Genomic DNA, 27,127 nt, shown 5'->3' with positions numbered 1-27,127 from the left:
TTCTTTTTTGGATACATAAGAAGGAAGAGGTCATTTTATCAATATATTTAAACATTACTTAATAATCTTAATAGTAGTCTAAGCTTCTCATTTATAAAGATTACTCACATCATAATATGTTATGATCCACTTTTTTTTTTTTTTGTCACGGGTATAAAAACCATGTAGTAAAACAAAATTAACAAAAATGTTTTCCACGATGAAAATTAAATGTGTACCAGGATTCAGAGGACCTGTAGCAAAGTTCACATGATCTCGTCATTTAGCTGGGCTCTTTATGCACTTTTCGTCTACTATCATCCAATGAAGAGCCAAATGCCAGGCCCCACAAACATGGAAAATTGTTTAGAAATTGAAAGACAAAAGAGTCTTTTGGGAATAGAGAATATGCTTTGCTCTTCCCTGTAAATATCCCTTGATAACTTGTACTTGATGGTGTCTTTCATTCTTGGAATGCTAATATTTTTCTGCAATTCTTATTCCTTCCGTTATACTTTAATCTTTCTTATCTCATATACAAGTTTCCCCCTCTGATAGTAGTCTCCAAAGTTGGGATTTTTTTTTTCTTGACAAAAAAAAAGAAAAAGAAGAGTGCAGAGTATGGGGTTGTTTCTGGAGCTCCTTCTGACAGCCTTTGTGGCTTTGGTTTTCTCTTTTGTTATTGCAAAGTTGGTTTCAGTTGCTGTTCCCAGCAGTAGTGAGGAAAAGAATCTTGATCAAAAGGTTGGAGCAGAGGAGGTGAAGGTTGATAAAGGGTTAAAAGTTGGGAGGGCTAAGAGCAAGAAAAGGAGAGTGAAATTTGTGGATGATGTTGTGGTTGGAAACGTTGTTCACCTGGAGAGTTCTGAGGAACCCGTTAAAAATTTTCATACAAGTGAAAGTATATCCGAAAAAGTTGGGATTTTGGATAAGTCGTTGGAGGCTGATTATGGATTTGGGGGTGAAAAAGTGGATAAAAAATCTGAAGTACTGAGGGCTTATGGTGAGAAATTGGTTGAGGAACGTGCTCATGAAAATATGACGAGGGATGCAAAGGATGGTGATGTGGAAGGGAAAAAAGGGTCTGAAGATGTTCAACTGTTGGATGAGGCAATCGACGGTGAGGCTGTCGAGGGAAAGAAAGAAGTTGCTACATTTGGTGAACTTTGTAGTGAAAAGAATGAAGAGGTGGTTGGTAGTGGCTTCAGAGATGTGTTAGTTGGAGAGGAGATGAAAACTGAGGGTATTGGTGGTGAAGACGGGCTAAAATTGATGAGTGATGGGAGTGATCAAAATGATGTTGTTGAAGGCAAAAAAGCGTCTAAAGATGTTGAATTGTTGGATGAGGCATTCCATAGAGAAGCTGTTGGAGAAAAGAATGAGCATGCTAAATTTGGTGATCTTTGTAGTGTAAAGAATGAAGTTGTGGTTGGTAGTGGCTTGGGAGGTGTGGTGATTGGAGAGGAGATAAAAACTGAAAGTACTGGTGATGAGAATGAGCTAAAGTTGATGAGTTATGAGAGTAATCAAAATGATGCTGCAGCTGGAGAAAAGTTGGCTGCTAATGCAGAGTACTTAAATAAAGAGTTGGACAGAGAGGCTGTTTATGAAAGGGGTAAACATACTGCAATTGATGCAGACAAGGTCTATGACAGCAACACTCAAATGGTGAGTGGAAATTTGGATGATTTGGTTGTTTCAGTGAAGGTAAAGTCTGAGGTGAAATTGGCCTACGATGATATCTCCCTTCCTCAAAATGAGGAAGGCAGAGTTGTGAGTACTAAGGAGGGCAATGCGATTGGAATCGTAGAGGACTTGAGTAAAGAAAATGAAGGGGTGGAGGATAAGTATATACTAAGGGATGAGAAAATCGATCATAGTGCTGCTTCTGATGATGATGACTGGGAGGGAATAGAGAGAAGTGAGCTAGAGAAGGTGTTTGCTGAAGCTGTTAATTATGTGGAGTATGGGGCGAAAAGAAAGGATGAACAGTTGGTGAGCTTGGGAAGTGATGTGCTGGTGCAATTGTATGCACTTCATAAACTTGCATTGGAAGGGCCATGCCATGATCCCCAGCCAATGGCGCTTATGTTCTCTGCCCGAGCCAAATGGTAATGGTTTTTACTTGGATAAAACATCCATACTCCTTGATTTTTAGAAAGTTATCACCCTGTTTTTCTGTGTATGTGTTTAATTAAGTTGCTTTAGTGAAGTGATTGTTATCCTGAACATAACTAGTGGGCATCTATGAGTGAAAGGAAGATAGGAGTAAATAGGACTATTTTCATAATATGGTGGTTGTTGAGGAAATGTAGAAGGAAGTTGGTACAATTTTAAGCTAAAATACCTGTCAAGATTGGCAGCCTAGTTGTTTTTAACTGAATCAATGTGAAAATATCTTTGAAAATCTGAAAATACATTTACAAGGGTTGTATGAGTTACCGTGCAACAGAGAAAAAGTGTAAATGTAGCTGACAAAAATAGTATAGGCATAAGAACCAATATGTGTGTGTGCATGTATCTTCAGCCAGACACCCCTTAGACTGGAATTAGAGTTCACAGCCTTCAGTGAGGAACTAACTCATTGTTAGATTTTGATCCTTTCCTTGACCTTCCCTGTTTCATAGAAGACAACTCTGTTAGTACTACTTAAATTTGTAAGCGAGAACAGAATATGGTAAAAGTTGATTGATAGATTAAATACCTTGGCTTGACTCATGAGTAACATATACCATAGACATGTAAGATATGGGGGTTTTGAACTAGACAGATGGACTGAGTCCAATGATCACCTTAGGACCAACCAATGAAAGACGTTCAGGGTATAGTTTGATTGCTAGTTACATAACAGGGTTGAAAGCTGCTATGTGTGAGTGATGGAGGCCCTAATTCCATTGTGCAAGGAATGCGTGGCAGCAACTGGGAAACATGAGGCCAGAGGTCGCAATGGAGGAATATATCAAGATTCTGTCAGACAACAATCCTGGTTGGATGCAACATTCTTCTGCTGTAAGTTTGTCCTGTATCCAAGTGAAGTTGCTCAATAATCATCACAGGAAGACTGTTAGCCTCATGCTACTGCCTTTGAGCTGCAGGAAGATGAACGGCATGGTTCTTTAAAATCCGAAACTGGAGTATGTGGCAATCCAGATACTGAGTCAAGCTCTGTTCAGGACCCTCAGATTAGCTTTGAAGTTGGAAAGTAAGTCTTTATTTTGTTTTCCATAGACAAATTTCACATTTTGAGTTAAAGGTTCTGAAATAGGTACTTGATTCCTTATGCTTCTGTGCCGCCCTCTATTGTCTCTTACCCTTTCAAGGAAACTAGTTAAATACATTACTTTCCTGCATCCCTTCTAGTCAAAGCATTAAAGATAGGAATATGGTTCTTAGATGACAGGAAAATTCAGTTATTTCCTGCTTCATTTTTTCTCGAGGTCATAATGATTTATATACTATGCTGTCTCATACTATAATGTAGCTTCTGCTTCTTGTTACTGGTCTACTGAGGGGAATAGATCAATGAGGTTGAGTTGCTGAGAGGCATGAGGTAGTTAAGTTGTGTACGTGCTGATTTGGTATTAGTCCATTTGAAAGCTTATTTTCTGGAGATCTTTTTTGGGCAAACTTTGACAGCATATTGTGGTCTTAATTGAAATTATTTATGTAGTCTGAGTTTTGGCTACAATCTGACCAACAAAATTTTTTTTTAAAAAAAAAAAAAAGGACCTGTCATACAACATCCCCTTGAGATCTAAGAATTGTTATTTCAGCCCTTATTTTCTATTTCAGCAAGGCTTATTTGAGGAGCTTCATTGAAGACTACTGATAGTTTCAGCATTTGAGGCTTTAGGTTGATGTTGAGTATGCTGGTTGGTCCAGCATGGCATATACTGATCTTGTGCTTTTTCTTAATGATGATGATTGGAATCCGCGGCAATTCCAGCTTTCTATTTCATTTACTGTGTAAATGGTTAATGTTAAGGTTGTCAGGGGATTACATATTCATCTTGATTTTAGGAATCTCTGTTATGATTTTCTCTTGAACTTCAAGTCATCCTACCCCGTCATTGCTATCTATTACAATGCTGAAAACCACTTAGATGGCTTGAGTGTCCTTGCTTTGGTATTAATTCCAAGGTTTTGCTGGCATTCGTGATGAACAGTCCAAGTCCACCTGTAAATTAACATCGCCATTTTTTTGCTTGAGGACTGCCTTTATCCAATCCTCTTAGGTTCGGTTGCCTTCGCCCCTCAAATTTCTAAATCACTCTGCATTTCCTCCACTGATCATGTTTTAGATAATCACCTGTTGCTACACATGATACGATAATTCTGACAGAATTTGCTTTCCAATTCCAGGACGAAGAATGAGAAAGTTGATTAACCGCTTGTGTTGGCAACAAATTTGGCTCCTTCTCCCGAAATAAAAGCACAATGTAATTTTTCCAACCATGTGCAGTGTGGATTTGAACCGTTTGGCTGTTTGCTATCATTCATCTCTCCTTGGTGATGATTATGATAGTGGTCATGCAAGTTATATATATATATATATGTATATATGGAACATCAGCATTTGTCCAGAGATCGATTGGCCTCTTGACTTAATCAATAATTCTTTTCACGTACTTGGGTCTTCATTGGATTATATTTCTTTCCTGTATTGTGTTTCTCTAATTGTTAAAAGATTTGGCTTCAACACCCTTGTCACAGCATTATTGCTTGCCTTTAGATAGTGTGATCCTTAATTTTGTGCGATGTGAAGCTTTGGTTCCAACTGACGGGCACAACCTATAGTTGATTTCGGCACATACAAGGCCACGGCTAATAAGAACGTTATTATTCTCAAACAGTGGAAGTTATACACTAGTTGGAGATCACTGTTGCAGATATATAGCAAGCATAGCTATTAGCAAACTGCAGAATTATTACACTGGAGAAAGTGCTCTTTATTTCTTCACTAATGGAGCAATTATAGCTCAGGAAACACCTTGGCTATGTCATGGTTTCATGCTGCATGGGAGCTGCTGCTTGTCCCTGTCTAGGCGCCCACCATTGATTCCATACTGCCCTTCTCCGTTGTTACCTCCGCTGCCATGACCAGCACTACCGCTGCCATATCCTGAGCCAGGGCCCCCGCGCCAGCCCCTGCCATAGCCATAGCTGCTGCCCCGACTCCCTTGCCTGCTGCTTGCACCAGGACCATAGCTACCACCATTCCATCCACCACTATTACCACCACCACCTGGACCATATTTACAGCCTGGACCACCACCTCCACCCAATCCAGACCCACTGCCACCACCTCCACCCGACCCACCACCATTACCACCTACAGAGCCATATCCACTGCCGTCATTGCTGCCTCCGCTTCCAGCCCCGGAACCACCACCATTACCACCTACAGAGCCATATCCACTGCCGTCATTGCTGCCTCCAATTCCAGCCCCATATCCACCACCATTGCCCCCAGAACCTGATCCATATCCATTGCCACCACTACCACCACCATTCCAGCCGCTACCAAAATTACCAGCTGTCAACCCCACATGGGCTGCCCTATTCACGTACTTCTTCTCATGCCTTTTACCTATATGATACTGATTAACAGCCAAGGTTTTCTCAGGCCTTGTAGCTTCGACAGCTACACAAGCATAAAACTCTAGACACACCACAAGCAGGAAAATGAGACTCAACAAACCAACATCATGATGTGCCATTGTCTTTCTCACAAAGTTGCATAGGTTAAATTTAACGGAAACTCTTGGTGGCAATCCTTACTATAAGGAACGTAGAAAATATTTCAAAGAAATGTAAACGGAAATGAGGCAAAATTTAGGAAGTTAAGGCTCAGAAAATGGTGCAAGGAAGTCGAAAATAACTTAAACATGCAAGCCAAGAGCCTTGACGAATGACATACTTTATAATTGATAACAACTAGTAGTACTGATTTATAGCAGAAAGGGAGATCTGCTCGTCTATTTCGGTGGCAGCTCTCATATATATAGGAGATGCTAATTGTTGGCTTATGCATCTGCTGTACAAAGCGAGTGAGGATGTTGCAGAAAGAATGCACAGAAGTCTCAAAGCGTGGGGTATGATTCTGGTAGAGATGGCAATTTGCATGAATAATGCGAGAGCCCATGCAAACAAAGTGTGGCAAGTGGCCGCAAGAGATTAGGCTGCTTTCATTTTGCTTTCTTTCTTTGTGTATAAACATGGATCCTTATTGGTCTAACAACTTCTGGGATGATCAACTCGAAACTAAAGATACCTTACAGATCCAAAATTTTGTGCAAAGGGATACTTCAACGCACACCACATAACAAACCTAAATATTGCTGCAGATCTTTAACCGTACATGCTGGAAATCAAAACAATGAGCCTTTTCTTCTTTCCTCTTTTTCCTTCTATTAGATGCAAGGCTCTTACATCTATGTAAAATGCTGGAGACAAATAGCACAATGAAGAATTGTAGTGAATGAAAATTCTTCAAGGCAGGACTACAATGGTCATTAGAATACGAAAGGCACACAAAGTGCAAGAGTCGTTAAGGTTATTCCAGCAGTCTAACATTCAGATATTTCTAATCAAGTGCAATAATGCATACTAATCTCTTTTTTTTTTTTTTTTGAAGATTTTCTAAAGCTATTACAGTAAAGTATCACTCAGAATCCTCCACAGCTTGACAAACAGCGAGATAGTATGTATCTAACTGCCAATATCTATGTTTCACACCCTCCCAAATTTTTTCACCCAAGCAGTCCTTTACAGGTAATGGTATCAGCTGCGTTGAATAACCCAGACTCTCGAGTTCTAAAGAGACCAACTGACAGTAAACAACATGAAAGAAAGGATTGCTTCCGCAGAGGCCATTGAAGAATGAATATATGCCTCCAGGCTTCAAAAGTGTAGGAAGATGTTGATGAAACTCTCTCATATCTTCATAATATTCCCCATAGGTGTCAAAGAATATCCCTGTACAAATGGAACAAATAAGAACCAGGCACATTTTCACATCACACAGGAAGATTTTTGACGAGTTGGCAAAAAAAAAATGCTTAAAGTGTCTTTCGATTAGGAGTAACAAGTAGTTATGTTGAGAATTGGCTTAGAGGTAAAGTTGCTCTATTGTGAATCCAAATCCATGCAATACAAGGGATACCCCTTTACTACCACTTAAGGTTGCTAACTCATGACCCTTCTCAAATACTATTACAGCAGAAGCCACATGCACAGACGTTTCTCTTAGAGTTATCAGAAAAGATGATAGTGATGGTGATAGTTCATGACCAACCAAGAAAAAAAATGATAAATCTCACAGCTATGCACTTCATAGATATCTTCAATTTATTATTAGTAGACTCTATAAATTCAAACATCTCTATACAATATAAGTAGACTATATAATCATGCTGAACGCACGTATGTCTGTAAGGAAACAAAATATGCTAAACAAATTAAATTGTCTCTAAGATATAAGTGTATATTGTATACAATATGTCATGTATTTATTCATCTACAAGGTATAGTCTCATCAGCATTTGGTTTCAATAATTTTCAGCAGAGCTTATTATTCCATGAAAATGATGCCAGTCACAACAAGAAAAACAATCTGATTATTTATGAAGTACTACTTTGAATTAGCTTTAAAACAATTTTTGAAATTCTTCAGGCCTATACTAACACTAATTCATGTGTGAATATGGAAGCGGATAAAGCAAATGTCATCTTACCATCATAAGATCCAAGCTGATCAAGGACATCTTGCCACCGACCATAAATGATCTTCACATTCTCCTTATCACCCCACCCAGAGTCAATCATACGCTTATACACCCCTGGATGAGCTTCAACAATGGTATGACTCGTGGGATTGTACTGTTGTATAGCAGTGTCAACAAGGCCCATCCCAAATCCAATGTTCAAAATGTGTCCACCTCCAGAGCAAACAGCTTTTGCATGAGCCTCCATCAATGGCTTTTCCCATGCCATCATTACTGCTTTATCTTCCGTATCCATCAACTTGTCCTCACTAAAATTCACTCTATCTTCCAAGTAATCAACATTGGATCCCCCATTTTCACTTCCTTTCCTAGCAATTGTTCCTAGCACCAGCTCAGCTTGTATCCCTATTAGAAAACAATAGAGAAACCAATTCCCTAATGTTAAATTTCAGAAACAACCACCAAAAATAATAAAAAGGGAAAAAGAAAGCATTTCCAAACTAAACTAGTACTTGAAATTCAGCATCAGCTACAACCAAAAAATGAAGAAAATGCCACTCCAAACAGCTTACGTGCAAAATCAGCCTAACTGAGCCCGACACTATTAGTATTCAACCTAAGTTTGATTCTCTTCCTCATCAAGCTTAAAATTGTGTTCAACCTTAACTTGCTTATTGCACAAGTCAAGCTCAACCAAGTTTTTATCATGTCGATCCCAGGTCCTGCTCGAATATCTTGATTTCTTTTCTTTTTGTAAAAACTACATTTTTATAGTTATCCAGGTCCATTTTGAGCCGAGCTAAAAATTAATGCCAATGCTATATCAACTGGGTCCTACAAAATTTCAACATCAACTGAATTCCTAAATATTCATTAACTGAATTCCTAAACATTCAAGCAAATGCAACTGTTGAAAGAAAAAAGGTGATAATAATTATCGAAGGTTTAAGCAAGAATTGAATCCACAGACCGGCGTTAAGGAGGAGGTCGAAGGCGTCCTGGTGGCCGGCATCCATTGCGAAGTCGCCGGCGGAGAGGTTAGATGGGGAGAGAGCATTCCAGGGGGCGCCGGCTTCGAGGAGGGACTTAACAGCCTCAGCATGGCCGTGCTTGGCGGCGTGCATCAGGGGAGTAAGGCCATCTTTATCGAAGCAGCTGACGTCAGCTCCAGAGTCAATTAAGGTCTTGAGCTTTCCAACGTCGCCGTTTCGAGCTGCCTCGCAGACTAACTCGTCGTTTTCCATGGTTGGTTGCTTTCTGGGATGGGGTTTTAGAGAGTGAGAAGAAAATCCTGCTGTGTGGGTTTAAGATTAAAGAAGAATGCTTGAGCGGGGTTGGAAACTTAGAAAAAAAAATTTTAGTGGGGTTTTTTTCGATTTAGCATTTTAGAAGTGGCATTAGTGTCAAAATCGTTATTCACTAAAGACCCTGGAGGTTTATGTAATTTCCACTAATCTGCCATTGCTTTATTAGATATGGCAATAGGCTCCCCATTTCGGGTTTTCTCAATTTTTTGTGACAAAATAGAGGGTTCTCAATTTCCCAAGGAGACAGCTGTTAGTACTAGTGCCGGTCTTCAACATCCTATAATCTGATTGTTAGTATTAAATTTGAAACTTGATTGTAAGTCTTTGTCATAAAAAATTTAGTGAAAATCTTTGGAGGCATGTTTATTTGGATAAGAGTTTATTTAGATGATTTATTTGAGATAATTATCGTAGCACTTTTTGTAATCTGATGTATGTGAGATAAAAAGGTGATTGAAATTTGTAAAACAAATTATTTAAGAGTAAATCTTTCCTGCACTGACGTTGTATACACTATGAATTATGAATTTGAATTTATTCTATAATTTGAAAAACTAAAGCAAACGAAGATATGAAAAATAGTCACAGTTATAATCTATAATCAATTCAAATCATCAACTGAGTACAAATTCAATATGATCAACAAAGATTTAATGCTCCAAAGCAAGTATAGAACCATTAATCGAGTTGAAATATTTTGAGATTAAATAATAAGTAAATATTTTCTACACTGACGGTGTATATACACTATCATCGTTAGATTCATGACATGCGTGCAAAAGTTAAATTTCAAATTCAAATTTTTGCATAGTTGTCATTCATCCAATATTAATAGTGTATGCACTGTCACTGTGGGAAAAATTTGATTATTGTCCAAACTTCTATTTGGAGGTTTGGATTTCAACTAAAAAACAAGTAATTCAATAAAATATATGAAAATTTCAATCAAATGTATCATGTACATAAGAATCCTTTGAGATATCACATAAGCATATAAGTCATCCATTGTATACGCCTTAATTCATAAGTCATCACAATCAATACAACTATTAAAACTCTTAAAGGAAGACAAATATTCCGAGACATAATAAAATTGCAAGTAGCAACCTAGAAACGATAAGTATTGGAAAATGGAAGGATAAAAAAGAAGGCAACAGTCCTTGCATTATTAGTACAGAAAATGATCTCTGGAGCCAAAAATAGACCAACCAATACAAGGATTAAAATTTTGCATTATTGCCTTGAATATTATTTATTACACAACCCAAATAATATTAAGTACTAAGTTTGTATATGTATTTAATAAAACTATTTATTAGTAATTTAGTATGTTTATTATACATCAAATATTATTATTATTAGTTAACAAGTAGTGTGTTTGGATAATAAATTATTTGAGATAATTTTGTGAAAAAATACTGTAACATTTTTGTTGATGTGATGTGTGTGAGATAAAAAAATGATTAAAAAATGTGTTGATAATGCAAGTAAATCAGTGTGTGTAAATAAGGCAGAAATAATGTTTGGATACCAAATTTTTCTAAATAATATTTTGCTTACATTATAAATACATTTCTCAAATCACTTTTTTATATTTTCAACCACCTTTATATTTCACATACATCAATCACAAAAAATACTATTCCAAATAATATTTCGAATAATACTTTATCCAAACAAACCAATGTATAATCCAAATACGCTCAAAGTATGGCATGCACTCCTATGTTTTAAGTCTTGCTCAACTATAATCGGAATGGATATCCCATTATAATTGTTCTAGGCAAACTCGTCCCTAAGATGAGTCATCATTTAAATGTTAGTAATAAAGTAAAATTGCATATCCCAAAAAAAAGCTTGTTCTCGTTTGTGTAGATCTCGCAAGACATGTTTATGTAAATGTAGAGAAAATCAGAATAAGTTAAAACCACTTTTGAATATATTTTATAATTTAATTTTTCTACTATTAAAAAATTTGAACCTTAGATGCAAAAGCATTTTTTTTTTCTGAGATACGATAGATCTAGACTTACTCTATACTAGAGGAAGGAGGATTTGAAGAGATTCAAAGAGAAATCGGAGGAGACTGAACTGTCACCAGTCTAAACGAATGTCTATGCACTAGTTGACAACATTTTTCAGAAAATTCTGAATTTTAGTCTAGACGAATGCCTGTGCACTTGCTGACAACATTTTTCAGAAAATTCTAGATTTTATAATGTAGACAAAGGAATTTGACCCCTTGACCTATACATAGTTTTTTAAAAGTCTCCTGGTGACTAACTATTATAGAAATAGTTGGTTTTAGATGCAAAAGCACTTAAGAACATCAAGAATTACTCCAAATAATGGGAGTGCTTGGATAGCAAATTTTTCCAAATAATATTTCACTTGCATCATAAACATATTTTTCTATATATTTTTCTATATTTTCAACTATCTTTTTTATTTCACATACATAACATCACAAAAAATTTTACAATAATTATTTCAAATAATATTTCAAATAATACTCTATACAAACAAACCCAGTCCTGCTACCTAAATAAAGTATTTATGTGTTTTCATCATTCATATTTCAACCATAATCAGCATTTTACATAAGTAACAATGGGTTTGATTTGGATTATTATTTTCTAAATTTTTTATAGAAAAATATATTATAATGATATGATGTAGTGGGGGCAAAAGTAACACTAAAATTTTTTACCTACTATTTTTCTAGTTTTTTAAGCAAAAAAAAAAAATTACCAAAAAATACAAATGATGCATATATTCCATGAAAAACATAAAAAGACAAATTCAAAATTATTAATGTAATAATAAATTTATTTCAAAAATAAACTAAACTATTTACAATTGTTCACTGCAAGTTTTTATATTTTGATATCTAATTTGGTTGTGGAAATAAGAATGGCTCTCAGTTGTGGAGGCAAAATGAGGGACCAGTAGAGGGAAGGGAAATTGGGAAGTAGGGACAAAGGAAGTGAATGATATGATTAGATGAATTTATCAAGAGAAAGAGTAGTTAACTGCTTGGTTGTGAAAGGTAGTGGCTCTCGATTGTGGGGGACAAATGGGGGCCCAGAGGAGGGAAGAGAAATTGGGGAGTGGAGCCCAAAGAAAATGAATGATATGATTGATACTTGCTAGTTGAAATGAAAATATTTTTTTTTAACTTATTTCAAATGAAATTTGTGCCCCACATATCTTCTTAGAATTTTAGTTTATGAACTAACTTAAAAAATCACGTAATTCTTTCACATCCTTTTTAAGAAAACTCTGGGGGCACACTTAAAATTATATTAAAATTGTAGAAGTATTATAGGAATTTAAGGGAGCAGTGGGGCACCTTAAATCCGCCCCTAAAAAAAACATACGAAAACAGTTATTTGTTCAATAGTAAACACTAGTGAGTGTGTTTGGATAGAGAAAATAATTTGTCTCACAAATCTCAATTATTTTTTTTATTTTTTCAATTATTTTTTTATTTCATATATATTACATCACAGAAAATGCTATAATAATTATCTCAAATAAATCATCCAAATAAACTCTTATCCTGTTTTTCATCCACCGGAAGTCTGGAAGGAGAAAAGTTGTCAACCGACTCGGACTTCAAGAAGAATAGTCGATTGGCTCTTATCTTTGCGTCTTACTCGTCTCAACTCAATCATTGTACACTTATTTTGACCACGCACCTAAAATCCTCTTAAAAAAACCAACACGGTCCAACACCATCGAAAACGACACCGTTACCTTCAGATTTACTCCTCAACGACAACCACTCGCCGCCTACCTGGAAGGTCGCCCCATGCTACAATTACATCCGCCACGCTTAAAAAAATAAAAAATAAAAAAACTCAAAAAGTATATATGTATCACAACAGGAAAAAAATGATAAATCCGAACAATACCGTAATTTGAGGTTAATTCCAGATAGATTATCCAATACCTTTCCCTCTCGCGCCTTAAATTCTTTCTATTTTTATTTCTGATTTGGATAATTGAATACAGATAATCTATAGATCTGGAATTTCTATTTTTTTTTGCCGGAGATTCTAATTCTTTTTAGCGATTTTTTGATTTTAGGGTTTATTTCTTTGAAACATTCTTTTTGGTGTAAATTATTTGTATTATTTTTTGGAAAATCAAATTAGAGGAAGAAGTGAGCGAGACTGAAATCTTGGCAATTAGGTTAATAAAAATATGGCTTCACAATTTGATCGGTGGGAAAAAGATCCATTCTTCTCTGCCGCCGAGGAGGTTCAGGAATCTGCCGACAGGTACCAACTTTAAATTCAAAGTTCGTAAAAATCCTTGCTTTTTCCTTTTTGGAATTTTTATTGCAGTTTTTATGATTAATTGGCTTTTTTCGTGAGAAGTTGATCTGGATTATGTCGGTTGCAGTGTTTGGCCGGATTTGAGATAATTTTTTGGGTTTTTTTAAAAAAAAATTCGTTTGTAATATGTTTTTTTTGGCAGGATGGAGTCAACTTATAGGACATGGATTCATTCTATGAAGGATTCCGGCAGTCTTTGGAACTCCGATGAGCTTCGTAGAGACCTTCGTACTGCCCTTGGCACGACTAAATGGCAGGTTTGACACCCCTCTGGCAGTACTAGAAAATGATCACGCGTTTTTAACCACATTGTGCACTTCTATGCACTGTTTGCTTAGTTTCTAGCTCTAAAGCGAGCAAAAGGGAAAGGAGAAAAAAAGAGTTCATAAAGCTAATGACAAATGTGTTAGATAGTTGTGTTGTAGCCTGTTGTTTATGTTGGGTGCTTTTATGTTTCTTCCAACTTTTTGGTGTTGCAACAAATAGTGAATTGGGTTGACGGTTGTTCTGCCAATGATATGCAGTTGGAGGAATTTGAACGAGCAGTTAGTTCAAGCTACACGAATAATGCAGCTGATGATGCCAAGGATAGACATAGGGAGTTCGCTATTGCAATCGGGAGCCAGATTTCAAAGGTTGAAGCCTCGTTAAATGAATCAGCTGTTTCTCGGGGAAAACCACCAAATCCATGGGTACATCTGGATGAGGGAGAAAGTGACGAGCTGGCTTTGTTTCTCTCAGGACCGTCAGCGTCCTTTTCTGGGGATAAAAACTTTGGAAGACTCCATGGTAGAGAGCAGCAAATAGCAAATTTGCAGGAGGGTGATAAGCAATCAGAACTGAAGCATCCTACAAATTCTTCTCATTCTTTGGAGTTGGGGCAACTGGAGAGTAAGGAGGTGAAGTTGCCTGGGCACCGCAGAACTGCTAGTGCTAATGCTGACATGGGTTACTGGAAGGTTTCAGTTGCCGAGGATGCATTGCCTCAGAGTTCACCAGATGTTCAATCAGATCTACCACCGCCAAAGATTCCGAGCTTTTCTGGTTTTCTGAATACGATAGAATCTGCAGCTAAGTTGAAGTGGTCAAAGAATGGTTATAGGAAATTGAAGCTTTCAGATCAACATCCAGAAGCTGATACTCCATTACCTCGAACTCAGCCCTTGACTCGAGTTAGTGCGATTTTTAAACTGCTTTATATAGACTCATTTGCTGATTTTATTCACGTATATAGCATGTTATTGATTATGATGAAATGAACTTTTTAACATGCAGGGCATTAACTTGTGTTACGAGAAGAGTAAGAGTTGCCTTGAGGGTTGTGATGAATGTTATGATAAGCAACTTTATGGTTGGTATGGCGCCATCCAAAGACAGCTCCAAAGATCTCAGTATCACATGCAGTATAGTAGACCCATGCAAGTCGTCTTTTCAGCTGTCATCCTTCTCTGTGTGATTGGTGAGCCTGCTGATTATGGAGCTTTTTGTCTTTTTGAAATGGATGGTGAAGCTTTCTTTCTTTGATTCTGATATTTAAAGCAGATGTTGAGAATTTTGCTTATGGTGCAATTAATGTTTATTCCTTCTAGTCCTCAAAGAGAAAGTTTTATGAGCTATAGCAATGTTGATTAACTCGAGATATCTAGATGTGGCTGCAGCTAGAAATTTTAAACTGTCTTTTTTCTTTAGGATTGAATTGCATGAGAATATAGAAATTTATGGGAATTTAATCAGATCAAATGAAAGTTTTTCGATTTATGTTGGTTTAATGCTTTGATTTTGTTTCCTGCGATTCTTTTGAATAACTGATAATAAGATGATTGTACCGTGCCTGATTATGTTTGTATGTAGCATTGAGAAAGGATGTTTGTTGCATGAAATATTTTAGAATTCTAAAAATACTAACTTTGATCTTAATCTAGTAGCATTTTAAAATTATTGATGCTTTTGGGGTTGATTTCTTTCCTGACAGTACATTGCTTCTTTATTTTAACTGTGTGTTAGTATTATAAAATATCTTGGTACCATATGCTTCTTCCAAGTTGCAGTAATTTGCCATCTTAGTGAGTGGATGCCTCTTTTTTTTTTTTTTGGTTCCTTTTTCTTTTTGGCAGTTAACAAGGAATGTTGTTTCTTCAGTTGAATTTTTCCTCCAGTGATATGATTTATTTTTCTTGCCATGCCTATATCCGAAATCAATATAACTGTATAATATTGATATGCCAAAGGAAAAAGGTCCTTCATTTTTTTAATGACTAGAATTTCTGGTGCATGCTACCTCCTGGAAAGATACCTGATTATTTGATTGTTTTTGCCAGTAACTAAATTGAGTGATCTATCAATAGGAATATGATCTGTTTTGGGACTGATTGAGCCGCTACTCACGAGGCATGTTAGGTGATTTACAGGAAATTTTACTGAATCACGTCTGAGATAGCTTGTATAGCAAAATGTCAGGCTGAATCACACAGGCAAAGTGAGATTAGAGGAAATTCATGTGTCCTGTCCTTGGTTATGCTGGCTAATTTGATGCCAAATATACTCAAAGCATGGGGAAAAGTAAAAAGTCCACCTTCGTAGCATCTAGAATGGCGTAAAGTCCTCTGTTTATGAAGTGGGGTAGTTGGTGGACATAAGCTTTTTGGCAGTGATGAATTTTGACATATCATGTATAAGAATTATATTCTGGATAATGGGTATTATAAAGGGGATTATGGATGAATAAGATCTAATGATTGCATGGTAGTGGCTTTAAAATTAATCATATTGATTATGACATCTTTTACTAAACTAATCTGATTTTGCCTAAATGTGGTCCTATCTTTAATTGTTTTGTCATTGTAAGACATTGAGATTTTTTTAAAAAAATTAATCTTGTGCAACTGTAAGTTTGGTATAGTTTATCGTATTATAATAAGAGGTATTTGCTGTATGAACTCCTAGCAGATCTCTCCGACTCTTTAATAATTGTTTGACAAGCATCTGTGTCATTCTTCTCTTTTGAGTTCAAAGTCAGTAGTGCTAAGATCTGCAACCCTTAATAATCCTAGATACATGTGCCTTGATTGCTTGGTAAATGATATTATTCACATACTTGCGTTTACCTAGGTGTACACTTTTAAGGCTTTACCAGATATCTTCAGCCTCAAGCCCATCCACCCACAGTGGCATTAAAAGAAAGGGAAATAATGACGAACAATGTATTTTGGCTTGCCAATGAAGTGGTACAAATGCGGAACCGAGTTGATATGGTTCTTTTTCTATTTGGAGACTCTCACAGATCAATGTCAAATTTGGTCCTTTTAAATAATAATGAAAGTATCATATGCAAATAGCTAGTCTAAAATTATCTGCTCCCAGTATCCAGTGAGGTGGTGTGGGATTATGTTTGTACACATATCTTGCAATTTGGCTTGTCTATGTTATAATCTGATTTGGCGAAGCATATGTGTGTAATTCTGTCTGAACAAGAATGGAGATAGGCACTTAAAAGTTTAAATTGCATGCCTTGTCCTTGTGGGATACTTATGTGGGATTTTTATTGTCTCTGCAGTTTTATTGGCATCTCGTGGGTTCTGAAGAACACTATGATCCTTGTATTGGCAGTCACGGAGGTATGCTGGCATTCTTGATGCTATTAGGTGATGGACAGAGCTACAATTTGCTTCTCTTTCACCTGATTTTATGCTTGGGAATGAAAGCTCTAATTAGGTTTGCAAATCAATTTTACTACAGTAATTCCCACCTAATGCTCTTCTGATAATTGTTAAATTTTAGTTCAGATGATGGTGGGTGAATTTGTTGTAAAAATGTATAATCTCAGGATAATTAGCTCTACTCCACTGGCTAGATGATGCAGCATATTACTTTTCCTTTTCTCCAGTGTTTTTCGAGTCCCGCTTTTATCATTTATGTGCAATGATAGTTCTTGTACCATGTGCTTCTTTGGAAGCCAAAATACACTTACTTTCGTCAGTGTTGCTTCATGATATTTTGTCCTATAGCATTATAGTGTTCTCTTGGAAAGCCATGATGTATAAAGTAACGAGACAGTATCAACTTTGTGTAGAATTTGTCTGGGCGTCCTCTCATTTCTATGTCCGTAAAATAACAGATCTGATTCCACAGTTATGTTTTATATTTTGTTTTTCCAGTTATGAGGTTCGTGGTGCTAGTCATGCTTGCCTAATATTAGTTTTATTCCCTCATGTATTCGATTCATCAAATATGTTGCACCAGTAAAGGACTTTCAATAGTTAAAAACGTGCTCATTGAAGTTGTTATCCAGTGAATTGGAAGCCAAAAGGTTTGTGACATTATGTCTTCTGTCAATTTGGGAAAGCAAATGTCTTGTGCTTGTATCTTGTAGTTGCAGGGTGACTGCTTCGGAGATTGCTTAAACCCCTCTACTGCATCATTAAGTTCTTATCCTGATTCTATCTTTTTCATTTTCTTCAGGACCAGATCGAAATTATTCACCATTTACCTTCTTATTTCGGAGATTCCTTGAACCCCCGCAATGCCTCATGGGTTAAGGTTCTCTTAAATAATTTCTACTTTCTAGACGACCACCTTAATAGTTTCACCATTTACCCTTCAACCTGCTCTAGCTTAGCTTCTTTTCGGGTTGGAGCAGTGTCCGCTGTCCACTTCCACTTGTACTACTGGATAACGCCTTGCTTGAAGTACCCTCTCTTTAAAGGCGCTTGGCTAGCTGAGGGCCAACCGGACCTGGACCAACTGCCTTCACTTCAGATACCTTTTTGTGTTTGAGATTGGAAGTGCATGTATGGCTGCTAAGATCCTACCTCACCTTAATTGGGCTTCTGAAATTCCATCTGCTTAAAAGGAAGTCACGCTGCCCAACTTTCTGGCACAGCTTATTTACTCCACATCCTTCTATAGAAGAAGAAAGGCAACGGGTATACTAGACGCCCACAATGTAAATGTAGCAGCATCAGGAGAGCAGCAAGCAGTGCTTGCTCATGGTTTTGGGACTGATCAGTTTATATGGAAGTGCTTGGTGTCCCATCTGCTTCACGACCATCGTGTTGTCCTCTTCGATAACGTGGGAGCAGGTGCGACAAACCCCGATTATTATGATTTTGAACACTGCTCCACCGTCGAGGGTCATGCATTTGACCTCTGGGCAATCTTAGAGAGAGAGAGATCCAGGAGTGGGCATATCTGGAGATCTAAATGCGTGCCTGTCCTCTTTCTGCTGCAGAAGTACCATCGTTGGTTGCATTTGCTGTGTCAGGTTGCATGTTTACTTAGGTTTGAACAGTTGTGGAAATGGCTGAGGTTACTTGCCCTTGTTAACTTCTAAATCTAACGTTTTGAGGTTAATGAAAGATTTTACCAATTATAATCGGAAAGTTGTATCCCAGACTCTCATCACAAGTCAATTTACAGTGTTGTGAACCAGCGGTATGTAAGAAAGCTACGAATACTGAGACATTCAACTAAGGATGCGTTACATAAAACTAAAGTTTGAAATCGAAAGTTTGAATCTATTATGTTATTGAATTGTTAAGTATTAAATTTAATATATTTGAATGCATATCACATTCAATGATAAGTGAATAATTTATTATTTAATTTGAGAGCAAGTTTTATCCAGAAAATTCAGTGTCACTTAATTAATTCAAATGTTCAATTTTTGATTATCAAACGGTTTGAATATATTAATATTTGAATCCATTAAGTTTAAGTGCTGAATTAAGTTATCAAACAGGACCTAACTTCGGGTACCTCTAAAATCTATGTCCAACTAGGACTGCCGAAAAGGAATACAAGCAAGCCTTTACAAACTTAATTTTGGTGCAAATGTAGTCATTACATCACGGAGTAATCAGTAAGTGAAAATCAGCATGACGCATATAGTTTCTGAGTGCTTTTTGATAAGTCCTTGCACTAGCTACTTTTGCTAGAATCTTTGGCGTCAAGATCCGTCCCCTGAAATATAACCCTTGAATTTCGGTAGTGACTACCAAAAGCTGCACCAAATCCCCATCCAAGGCCTACACCAACTCCGCATCCACCACCTTCAGATCAGTGAGCATACATCAGAATCCAAACAAGGTCATAACAGAAGTTATATTAGGGGGAACGATATCAAATGAGATGCAGTTTTACCGACACCGAGGCCCAGAAAATTCAAAGGCATGCCTGATAAGGACACAACATTTAAGGGAAATTGATTAGAGATGGGTACAAGTAGAAATCGAAAACAAGATATACTAGCAATTTGCCAAGGGGAAATAAGAAACTAAGTAAGAAAGAACAATGTTCGCAACTGCAGCCAAGAAAGGCCTTCAACCATGTCGCAGAAAAATGAGTAGAATTTGTTCTTCAACACCCATCAGAACTGAATCCAGTACTATATATTCACCAAATAAGGACACTGAGGAGTTACACCATAAAATTCCAGAGGGAAGCGTGAACGGCAACCAAATAGGACAAAACAGAAAGCTTTGTACTTCAATTGGCTATCAAAGCTCTGTAAAAAGTAAAGCACAGTACAGAAACATGGCCAAGATATTTCATCATTAATGCATAGATCTATCCCGTCTTATTGACCATTATAAACACATTACTAAAAGAAGAAATCTCAGCAAAATCCATCATCTTCTGTCAAAGAACATAGATAAACCTACATCACAATTAATCCATCATTTTGTACTTTAAGCAATACCTGAAGGAATTACAGGTTCAATTTGAGCAAAAAGTTGGGTAATGATCACATAGATAAACCTGCATCACAATTAATCTTACTGTCCTGCAACAACATGTCCCCTATTACTCCTTTACATTGTTGAAATCCCTCCATGACATCATGACTCCCACTGCTATAGTATCAGGAATAAAGCTTAGCTGAACTACCTGTTTCTAGCGTAATTACCAGTTCACCCATCTAAAATTTTCAAACATTCTTAATCTAACAAACAATAAGTTACCAATTATACCATTATAGCATTTGTGTTTTAGAACTAGATTAAGTATTAAGAATTAGGCAGGTGAATAGACATTAAGTAATAGCAATTCTATGGACCAAGGTTGACAGATGGTAACTTCATTGATAACTAAATGTGTCATAAAATAATATTTCATATATCGAACAATGTTATAACCTGTAATAGTAAATTGAAATTGACAAAAGACCAACATATTGCAATCCAATTCTGAAACATCCAAAATTAGAAAATGTTTTAGGCGCTTGTAAACAAAAAACTACATCCTTTAAAAAAAAAAAAATCTTCAAGTTCAGTTGTTATCAAAGGGTTGACACAGTTATTCTCTATTTAGAACAAAGTTGGTTTGAGTATGACCTAAATTCAGGAAACCTGGTGCCTAAGTTGCAAATTGTTACTCATTCTTTTTGAGTAGCATGACGCATAAATGATGATGCATGCGTTCCAGTGAGCAGCCAATGTTCTGGAGTTTGAAACAGTAATAATATTGCTATGCTAACCCTGAAATATGAAAATATCTTCGTCTACCTCAGATTAAGAACAGATATTAAGTTGTTAAATATTCAACACAAGATTAATTTTAAAAAAAATATTCAGCTTGCCAAAAATGCAAGGTCACTGAACCAAGAATGCAGTCCTTGACAGGTGTAAAACTCATCTAACAAATACATTATCTCAGCACGATAAATAAACCTTGGCATCCTAAGGTTGCTAAATTCTAAGCATAATCATCCATAAACTAAAATTGGAAAAGAATCTTCATAGATATTTGAAGGAATGTGCACAAATACTCATATATAGTACATATATCTTGACAATGAGGTTTGCTGTAAAAAGAAAAGTTCACAGATGCAAGATTTCCTATGACTGGAAAATTCACTTATTAGTGCAAGGAATCATAGCATAGCTGAATCTGATCGTGCCAAACAGGATTTTTAAAATTTACTACAGAAATCCCAAGTAGATTACGGCCGAGGGAAACATAAATTCCAGGTTAGGAGGTCCCGGATGCAGTTGCTACAGGGCGAGTTCAAATCCTAGTACCATCGAATTCCATGGATATATCACGATTAATTATTAAAGCTAGAAATTCACAATCAATCAATCCTCATCCCAGCTAAGCATGATGCCCTTAGAGCGGGTTATTAGTGCTAAGACTTAAAGAGGCAATATAGCATCAAAGAGTTTCACATTCTGCTAGTGCTCACCTGGTTTTTCCAAAACAGTAAGCTAAAAAACAAAACCAGAAAAGGGGAAAAAAGCTGTTACACAGAAAAGTTAGAATTACCAACAGGAATAGAATTAAAAAAAGATAAACAAAAAGAAAAAGAAAAAGATGCAGAGGAATGAGAATAGTAAAGAGTAGAAACTTCAAACTTACCACCAAAACCCCATCCCACCCCAAAACCGCAGCCAATGCCAAATCCTGAAAAAGAAAACAACTGCAAACAGTCAGGTTACAGAAAGGGCCAAGCTTGATAAAAGTAAAAAACAACACACAAATCGAAATTCAGAGCTAAATCAAAATTATGCCAAGAATTTCTACATCAGCAAATGGGTATTAAAGAAAAAAAATTAAAAAAAACACCTACCAAAACCCACTCCTGTCCCATTGAAGTTTTTAAGCCCCATCGCCTTTTCCTTCAGGCCTGTTCCCTATATTTTTTTTTTTAACGGGATTTTAGGGGGATTTACACCTGAGAGCAGGGGAGAAGAAAGTGAAGAAAATGGATTCTTCCTTGTAAGGACACTGGGGATGAGAAATCAGAATGATGGGCTACTGATAGCAGAAAAACTATATCTGGGCTGACCTAGTACTGAAACTTTTCCATGTTGTTGGCCCAGAGTTGGAGCAGAGGTAGCCCGCTTAAAGCAAATCTTAGGCCCAGTGTAATGGTTTTGAATAGGAGCAAAGCTTTTCAATTTTCGGCCATTATGTTTTGAAGTTCGACTGGTTTTGCTCGTTTCTTTTCTTTGGTAGGCAGACGAAATAGTCCAAAAAGATTTTTCCATCAATTTTCTTATTCTACTATTCTCTCTATAATTGGAAAGAAATAGTTCTACATACCATATCAATTAATTGTCCATCTTCTTTTGTGTCCAGTTAAATTTCTCAAACAACGTGGTGTTTTCATATAAATTTCTTTTTTCATCCTCTTCAAATTCCTAACAGTTGATGAGAATTATTTCGGAAACAAAGAGTAAAGTCATATAAATTTGATGTTGGCCACCAATGATATGGTCCATAATAGTTTTACGATCATTTCTCTTTCTATTCTCTCCATAATTGGAGAGAAATAGTTCGAGATCTCTAACTACATAAGGCGTCGAAGGTCTTGCTACAGTGATTTCGCTGGTTATTTTGTAATTTGGCTGTTCGATTTGTCCTTCTTTGTCCTGTGGTCCAATATGTAGCCGTCAACGTCCTCTGCTCTCAATCTGTGCCCGTGAAGGTGTGAAGCTCCAGTTACAAGTTATAAATCAATTGTCCGGCTTTGTTCTATTAAATCACCCGTGCTCCCTGCTTTGTTCGATTAAATTAAGCCCTCTTCATTATTAAATTAAAGCTGCTCACTTGTTCGATTAAATTAAATGCTCGATACAGACTGATAATTAGTTGTATTAAATTAAAACTACTCAATTATTAAATTAAAGCTATTGTGTTTTTAGATTGAGTAGCATGGCATAAATGTGCTCAATACAAAGTGATAATTAGTTGTGTGTCTTATTAAATTAAATCTAATTAGAGCTTTTGTGTATAAGATTGATCTCTCAATTATTCAATTAAAGCTATTGCATTTTCGGATTGAATACCATAACATAAATGTGCTCGATACAAAGTGATAATTAGTTTTGTGACTTATTAAATTAAAGCTAATTAGAACTTTTGTGTATAAGATTGATAATATTTGTTAGCTATTGTTAGCTTTAAGATTGAATATCATAATATAACGTATATGTGCTCAATACAAAATGATACTTGGTTGTCTACCTTATTAAATCCATTAAATTAAACTCTCTCGATTATTAAATTAAAGCTACTCATCAGATCTTACATGGTTCTTCTTTGTTCCTTTCACATTACGTGGCGCAATTCTCCTTTGAGTGTGTCAAATTTTGCCTGACGTGTTGCATGGTTACAAATTACACAGTCAAATTTTGCCTTACGTGTTGCATGGTTACAGATTACACCTTGCAGATTGCACTGGGTCAAATTTCATCTTACGTGCTTACAGCTTACGCATTACAGCTATATTTGGTTCATTCGGTGATTACAGATATGCTTGCTTCGTTTGGTTCTTTTATCATAGTGGACTTGCAATCATTACGTGGATTTAATGCATGCATGTGCTTGCTTTTACCAAAGCACAGGCTCTTTGTATAGTTAAGCACTCTGTGTGCTATATCTACATTAGCTTTTCCACCGTCAGTTTCTTTGCTTTGACTTTCTCTACGTGCATACCAGCAACTATTATAATGTTTTAGAGATGTTTCTCTTTTGTCCTGCGTCTTTCTGTTAAGCCTCCATCTTGTGCCAGCTTTTGGTGATTTTTGTTTCCAGTTTTCTCGTTCTCGCTCGCTTCAATCAGGTGCTGCCTGTTTTTCTTTACTGTATTTCTCCACTTTTGCGCCTAATATAGCTGTTTATTACGTTGTTCCTTCGGTGAACTTTTTGCTGTTTCACTGTGTTTGTTTATTTTTGTTTCGTATGCTTCAGATTATGCTTTTATCATTTTCTCTTCCCCATCATTTCCATTTCTTTGTTGCAAGTTTTTAGTTTGCATGGACTCTGACTTTTCTTATGTTAGCTACTTCCATGTTATATTTATCTTTTCTGTGATCTTATCGGTTTATTCCATGCAGCTCAGCTCAACCATCCTATTCGAAGCTTATTGTTCAGGTAAAGCAATCTCTCCTTTACTTATTTGTTCCTCATCTGCTTAGTGCTTAGCCTGTTCTACTTCGTTGTGTTTTATTTTCTATGTTTGTTATCGTTTTGCTTATTAAATGGTAATCATCTCTTTCATTCACGCTTGTTTTGTCTCCTCCAAGAAACTTTAGATGATTTATGATTGTGATTGTTGGATGTCATGGATAACAGAATTTTCTTAATTTTGGCTACAATTGCATATGGGTCGGAAACGTAAATTTTCCTCAGAAGATGAATATCGTTTAGAAAAAAGCCGTCGTGATCGCGAAAGATATATTAGAAAATTAGTTCGACATAAAAAGGCAGCTCTTTTGGCTATTGAACCCCAGAGTGCAGAAACGCAGGTTTTACCTATGACCACTGCTCCTCAGACAACTGAGCACAATCTTTTTGATGTTCCTGTTCATCATGATTTGCCAGCTAAACATGCAGTCGGCTGTTTCTGTTTGGATTTGCCTGTGTTTTCACTTCCAGATAACACAGATATTCCATCAACTTCAACTGTGTCCAGCATTGATCCATGTAGTATTCTTCCCTTATTGTTATGTGCTCTTTTTTTGTGTCCTTTTTTCCCCTGACCTATAGCAGGCTTGATCATCTTGTTAATATTTTATTCATATAGTTTGTCCAGCTATAAACGATGATTTGGTTTCACAGAGTTTCTTTAATTCAGCTTCGTCACATGTTCATGTACACCAATTTCCTCTTCCTCCTCATTCAGGTAGTAGTGATATCGTTCTTTAAATCATCCACTCACTATCAATATGAAATCAGAGAAACATGCTAGCTCACTCAATCACTTAATTTCTCCATAAAATATTCAGCTTGCATTTCAAACTTTCAATTTTCAGCCTCAAACTCATCCATAAACGAAGGATCTAATATAGCAACATCTTCAAACCTTCGACCGGGTATGTTATCAATTTTCAATCTTGCTCCTATATCCTATTTATACTGGTCAATATACTTTTATTTCTTGCATATCCAGATACTGGCCATGCTGTATACTTTTAGGTAATCATCGCCGTCGAACAAATATACCGCTCATAGAGCAGATACAATCAGAGCCAAGTATCTTGCCATTTGTTCCAGATTGTATTCACTGCCATGCTAAACGGTATTACATGGAGCTGCCTCGATTCTGCTGTGCTTCTGGAGAGATTAAATTAGCACCAACCAAAATGCCTGATAGATTAGTACAGCTTTATAAAGCAAACACTCCTGAATCAAAAGAATTCAGACAATGTGTTAGGAGTTATAATAACATGTTTGCTTTCACATCTCTGGGGGTTCATTATGATAAAGATCTCAGCAAGAGGAATGATGGTATCTATACTTTTAGGGTGCAAGGACAGATATACCATTTTATGAACTCATTATTTCCTTCTGATGATGACAAGGCATCAAACTTGCAACTGTATTTTTATGATACAGAACATGAGTTAGCAAATAGAATGGCTATCTCAGGCAAATTCAAAGAGTCTATTGTACAACAGCTGAGGTCTATACTTGATGAAAATCCATATTCTGCTTTTATTCGAAGCTTGACAGAAGTTCAGGACCTAGACAGATATCGGATATTTCTAAAGTCTGACAGTATATGCCGCTCTACTTTTTAACAACATTCATCCCACAACAATCAGCAAGTGAAGCACTATCTCAGCAAGTCATACAGAGCACGCCACACACATTGCTAACAAGACCAACATCTCCCCTAAATAATACGCCAGAGGAGACTGTTTCAGACACAAACATCACCGAAGCATCTGCATCTTCAACCCCAACCACTGACAAAACAATCTCGCCACATCCAAAGCTGCTAGAGACCTCATCCTCCATCAAGCGCAATCTTGAGGCAGATTTCTCTGAAAGCACAAAGCATCAAAAACTAAACTAAATAGTTTACATTCCAGTTGGATGTAAAACAAAAAATTGTACTTTTTGTTTACGAATCATAGCAGCTTTCTACAATTTTGTTCTGTACAAATAACAACTAACTTTTGTATTAAGCTGCAATTCCCAATGATCATGTATATATAAAAAACGCATGGTTTTCTACTTTTCTGTTTATAATCCATCTCTTACACAAACATCTTCTTTACAAAAAAACCATCAGTTAACACTCACCAACAAGATAATATGGGCACCCCGCGACACCCGCGGGGTCCAACACCTAGTATCACATCAATGCTCCATTCAATAATTTCATTTTCTTGTGATTTGTCACATTTGGTGCCTCCCATTTTTTGAGCTCTACCTTTCATTTCTAGATGTCAGCTTCCTTTCTTGGAAAAACATGCCATGCCGATTTCCCGTAAGGAGTTCCATTCATTGGGGAAAACAAAACTGAGAAAAGGAATAACCCCTATTTTCTTTGTTCTTTTATTTTTTTGGGATCAATTGTCACCATCTACCATCTATATCTACTCTTATTTCCACAGAGAACCGATAGGGACTAAACCACCATCGGACCATACGGGTGCAAAGCGCCCACATGGATCTAAGTAAAGACATATTAAGTGACAATTTTTTGATAGGGACTAAACCACCATCGGACCATACGGGTGCAAAGCGCCCACATGGATCTAAGTAAAGACATATTAAGTGACAATTTTTTGATGGAAAACATGATTTGAACCCTTGATCTCTCACCTCACAGTAAAGGTAGTGACCAACTCCTCTAAAGTAAGTTGGTTCCGTGTAAGGAGGGCAATTGCATGTTTTAGTGCTTTTTGTTTCTGTAACTGCTACTACTTGCTATGGAAGACCACGAGACCCTATCTTGTAAAGTAACACTAGATTTTATTTTTGAATTAATTTTATCTACACTGTTAGTGTATATATTCACTAACGGGTCTAAATGCAT

The 27,127-nt window shown here is 36.6% G+C and overlaps 5 protein-coding genes across 15 annotated transcripts; 3 read left to right on the top strand and 2 right to left on the bottom strand.

Annotated features, from left to right (window-relative positions):
• Positions 1-349: 349 nt before the first annotated feature.
• On the top strand, positions 350-4,607 carry LOC140015709 (uncharacterized). 3 transcript variants are annotated; one of them, XM_072068489.1, is made up of 5 exons: positions 359-2,090; positions 2,883-2,988; positions 3,075-3,181; positions 4,146-4,214; positions 4,342-4,607. In XM_072068489.1, the coding sequence occupies exons 1-4, from the start codon at positions 601-603 to the stop codon at positions 4,165-4,167; spliced, it is 1,725 nt and encodes a 574-aa protein (XP_071924590.1). In that variant the 5' UTR covers positions 359-600; the 3' UTR covers positions 4,168-4,214; positions 4,342-4,607. The 3 variants fall into 3 exon arrangements, 2 of the variants coding, with proteins under 2 accessions (XP_071924590.1, XP_071924589.1); XM_072068488.1 differs by lacking the exon at positions 4,146-4,214 and having other exon boundaries at positions 365-2,090; XR_011822329.1 differs by lacking the exons at positions 4,146-4,214; positions 4,342-4,607 and having other exon boundaries at positions 350-2,090; positions 2,831-2,988; positions 3,075-3,182.
• Positions 4,608-6,457: 1,850 nt separating this feature from the next.
• LOC140015710 (protein arginine N-methyltransferase 2-like) lies at positions 6,458-9,020 on the bottom strand. Its single transcript, XM_072068491.1, has 3 exons — positions 8,677-9,020; positions 7,716-8,111; positions 6,458-6,957 (listed from the first exon to the last, which is right to left on the bottom strand). The coding sequence occupies exons 1-3, from the start codon at positions 8,948-8,950 to the stop codon at positions 6,644-6,646; spliced, it is 984 nt and encodes a 327-aa protein (XP_071924592.1). The 5' UTR covers positions 8,951-9,020; the 3' UTR covers positions 6,458-6,643.
• A 3,722-nt stretch (positions 9,021-12,742) lies between these two features.
• On the top strand, positions 12,743-18,734 carry LOC113712341 (uncharacterized). Of its 3 annotated transcripts, none has more exons than XM_027235724.2 (6): positions 12,743-13,299; positions 13,499-13,613; positions 13,881-14,528; positions 14,632-14,815; positions 16,910-16,970; positions 17,815-18,734. In XM_027235724.2, the coding sequence occupies exons 1-5, from the start codon at positions 13,223-13,225 to the stop codon at positions 16,933-16,935; spliced, it is 1,050 nt and encodes a 349-aa protein (XP_027091525.1). In that variant the 5' UTR covers positions 12,743-13,222; the 3' UTR covers positions 16,936-16,970; positions 17,815-18,734. The 3 variants fall into 3 exon arrangements, 2 of the variants coding, with proteins under 2 accessions (XP_027091525.1, XP_027091524.1); XR_011822399.1 differs by having other exon boundaries at positions 12,745-13,299; positions 16,910-17,067; XM_027235723.2 differs by lacking the exon at positions 17,815-18,734 and having other exon boundaries at positions 12,745-13,299; positions 16,910-17,494.
• A 402-nt stretch (positions 18,735-19,136) lies between these two features.
• Positions 19,137-22,203, bottom strand: LOC140003846 (protein TRIGALACTOSYLDIACYLGLYCEROL 5, chloroplastic-like). Of its 3 annotated transcripts, XM_072069497.1 has the most exons (5): positions 21,923-22,203; positions 21,712-21,772; positions 21,539-21,592; positions 19,495-19,527; positions 19,281-19,403 (listed from the first exon to the last, which is right to left on the bottom strand). In XM_072069497.1, the coding sequence occupies exons 1-5, from the start codon at positions 21,960-21,962 to the stop codon at positions 19,346-19,348; spliced, it is 246 nt and encodes an 81-aa protein (XP_071925598.1). In that variant the 5' UTR covers positions 21,963-22,203; the 3' UTR covers positions 19,281-19,345. The 3 variants fall into 3 exon arrangements, with proteins under 3 accessions (XP_071925596.1, XP_071925597.1, XP_071925598.1); XM_072069495.1 differs by lacking the exon at positions 21,539-21,592 and having other exon boundaries at positions 19,137-19,403; positions 21,712-21,756; positions 21,923-22,111; XM_072069496.1 differs by lacking the exon at positions 21,539-21,592 and having other exon boundaries at positions 19,137-19,403; positions 21,923-22,104.
• Positions 22,204-23,609: 1,406 nt separating this feature from the next.
• Positions 23,610-26,319, top strand: LOC140015663 (uncharacterized). Of its 5 annotated transcripts, XM_072068411.1 has the most exons (6): positions 23,611-23,920; positions 24,195-24,231; positions 24,490-24,783; positions 24,884-24,982; positions 25,113-25,172; positions 25,276-26,319. In XM_072068411.1, the coding sequence occupies exons 3-6, from the start codon at positions 24,615-24,617 to the stop codon at positions 25,878-25,880; spliced, it is 933 nt and encodes a 310-aa protein (XP_071924512.1). In that variant the 5' UTR covers positions 23,611-23,920; positions 24,195-24,231; positions 24,490-24,614; the 3' UTR covers positions 25,881-26,319. The 5 variants fall into 5 exon arrangements, 3 of the variants coding, with proteins under 3 accessions (XP_071924510.1, XP_071924512.1, XP_071924511.1); XM_072068409.1 differs by having other exon boundaries at positions 23,610-24,231; XM_072068410.1 differs by having other exon boundaries at positions 24,195-24,783.
• Positions 26,320-27,127: the final 808 nt, after the last annotated feature.

The sequence above is a fragment of the Coffea arabica genome, chromosome 10c (genome assembly GCF_036785885.1).
Source record: "Coffea arabica cultivar ET-39 chromosome 10c, Coffea Arabica ET-39 HiFi, whole genome shotgun sequence".
NCBI lineage: Eukaryota > Viridiplantae > Streptophyta > Magnoliopsida > Gentianales > Rubiaceae > Coffea > Coffea arabica.
This window is presented reverse-complemented; position numbering and strand designations above follow the sequence as displayed.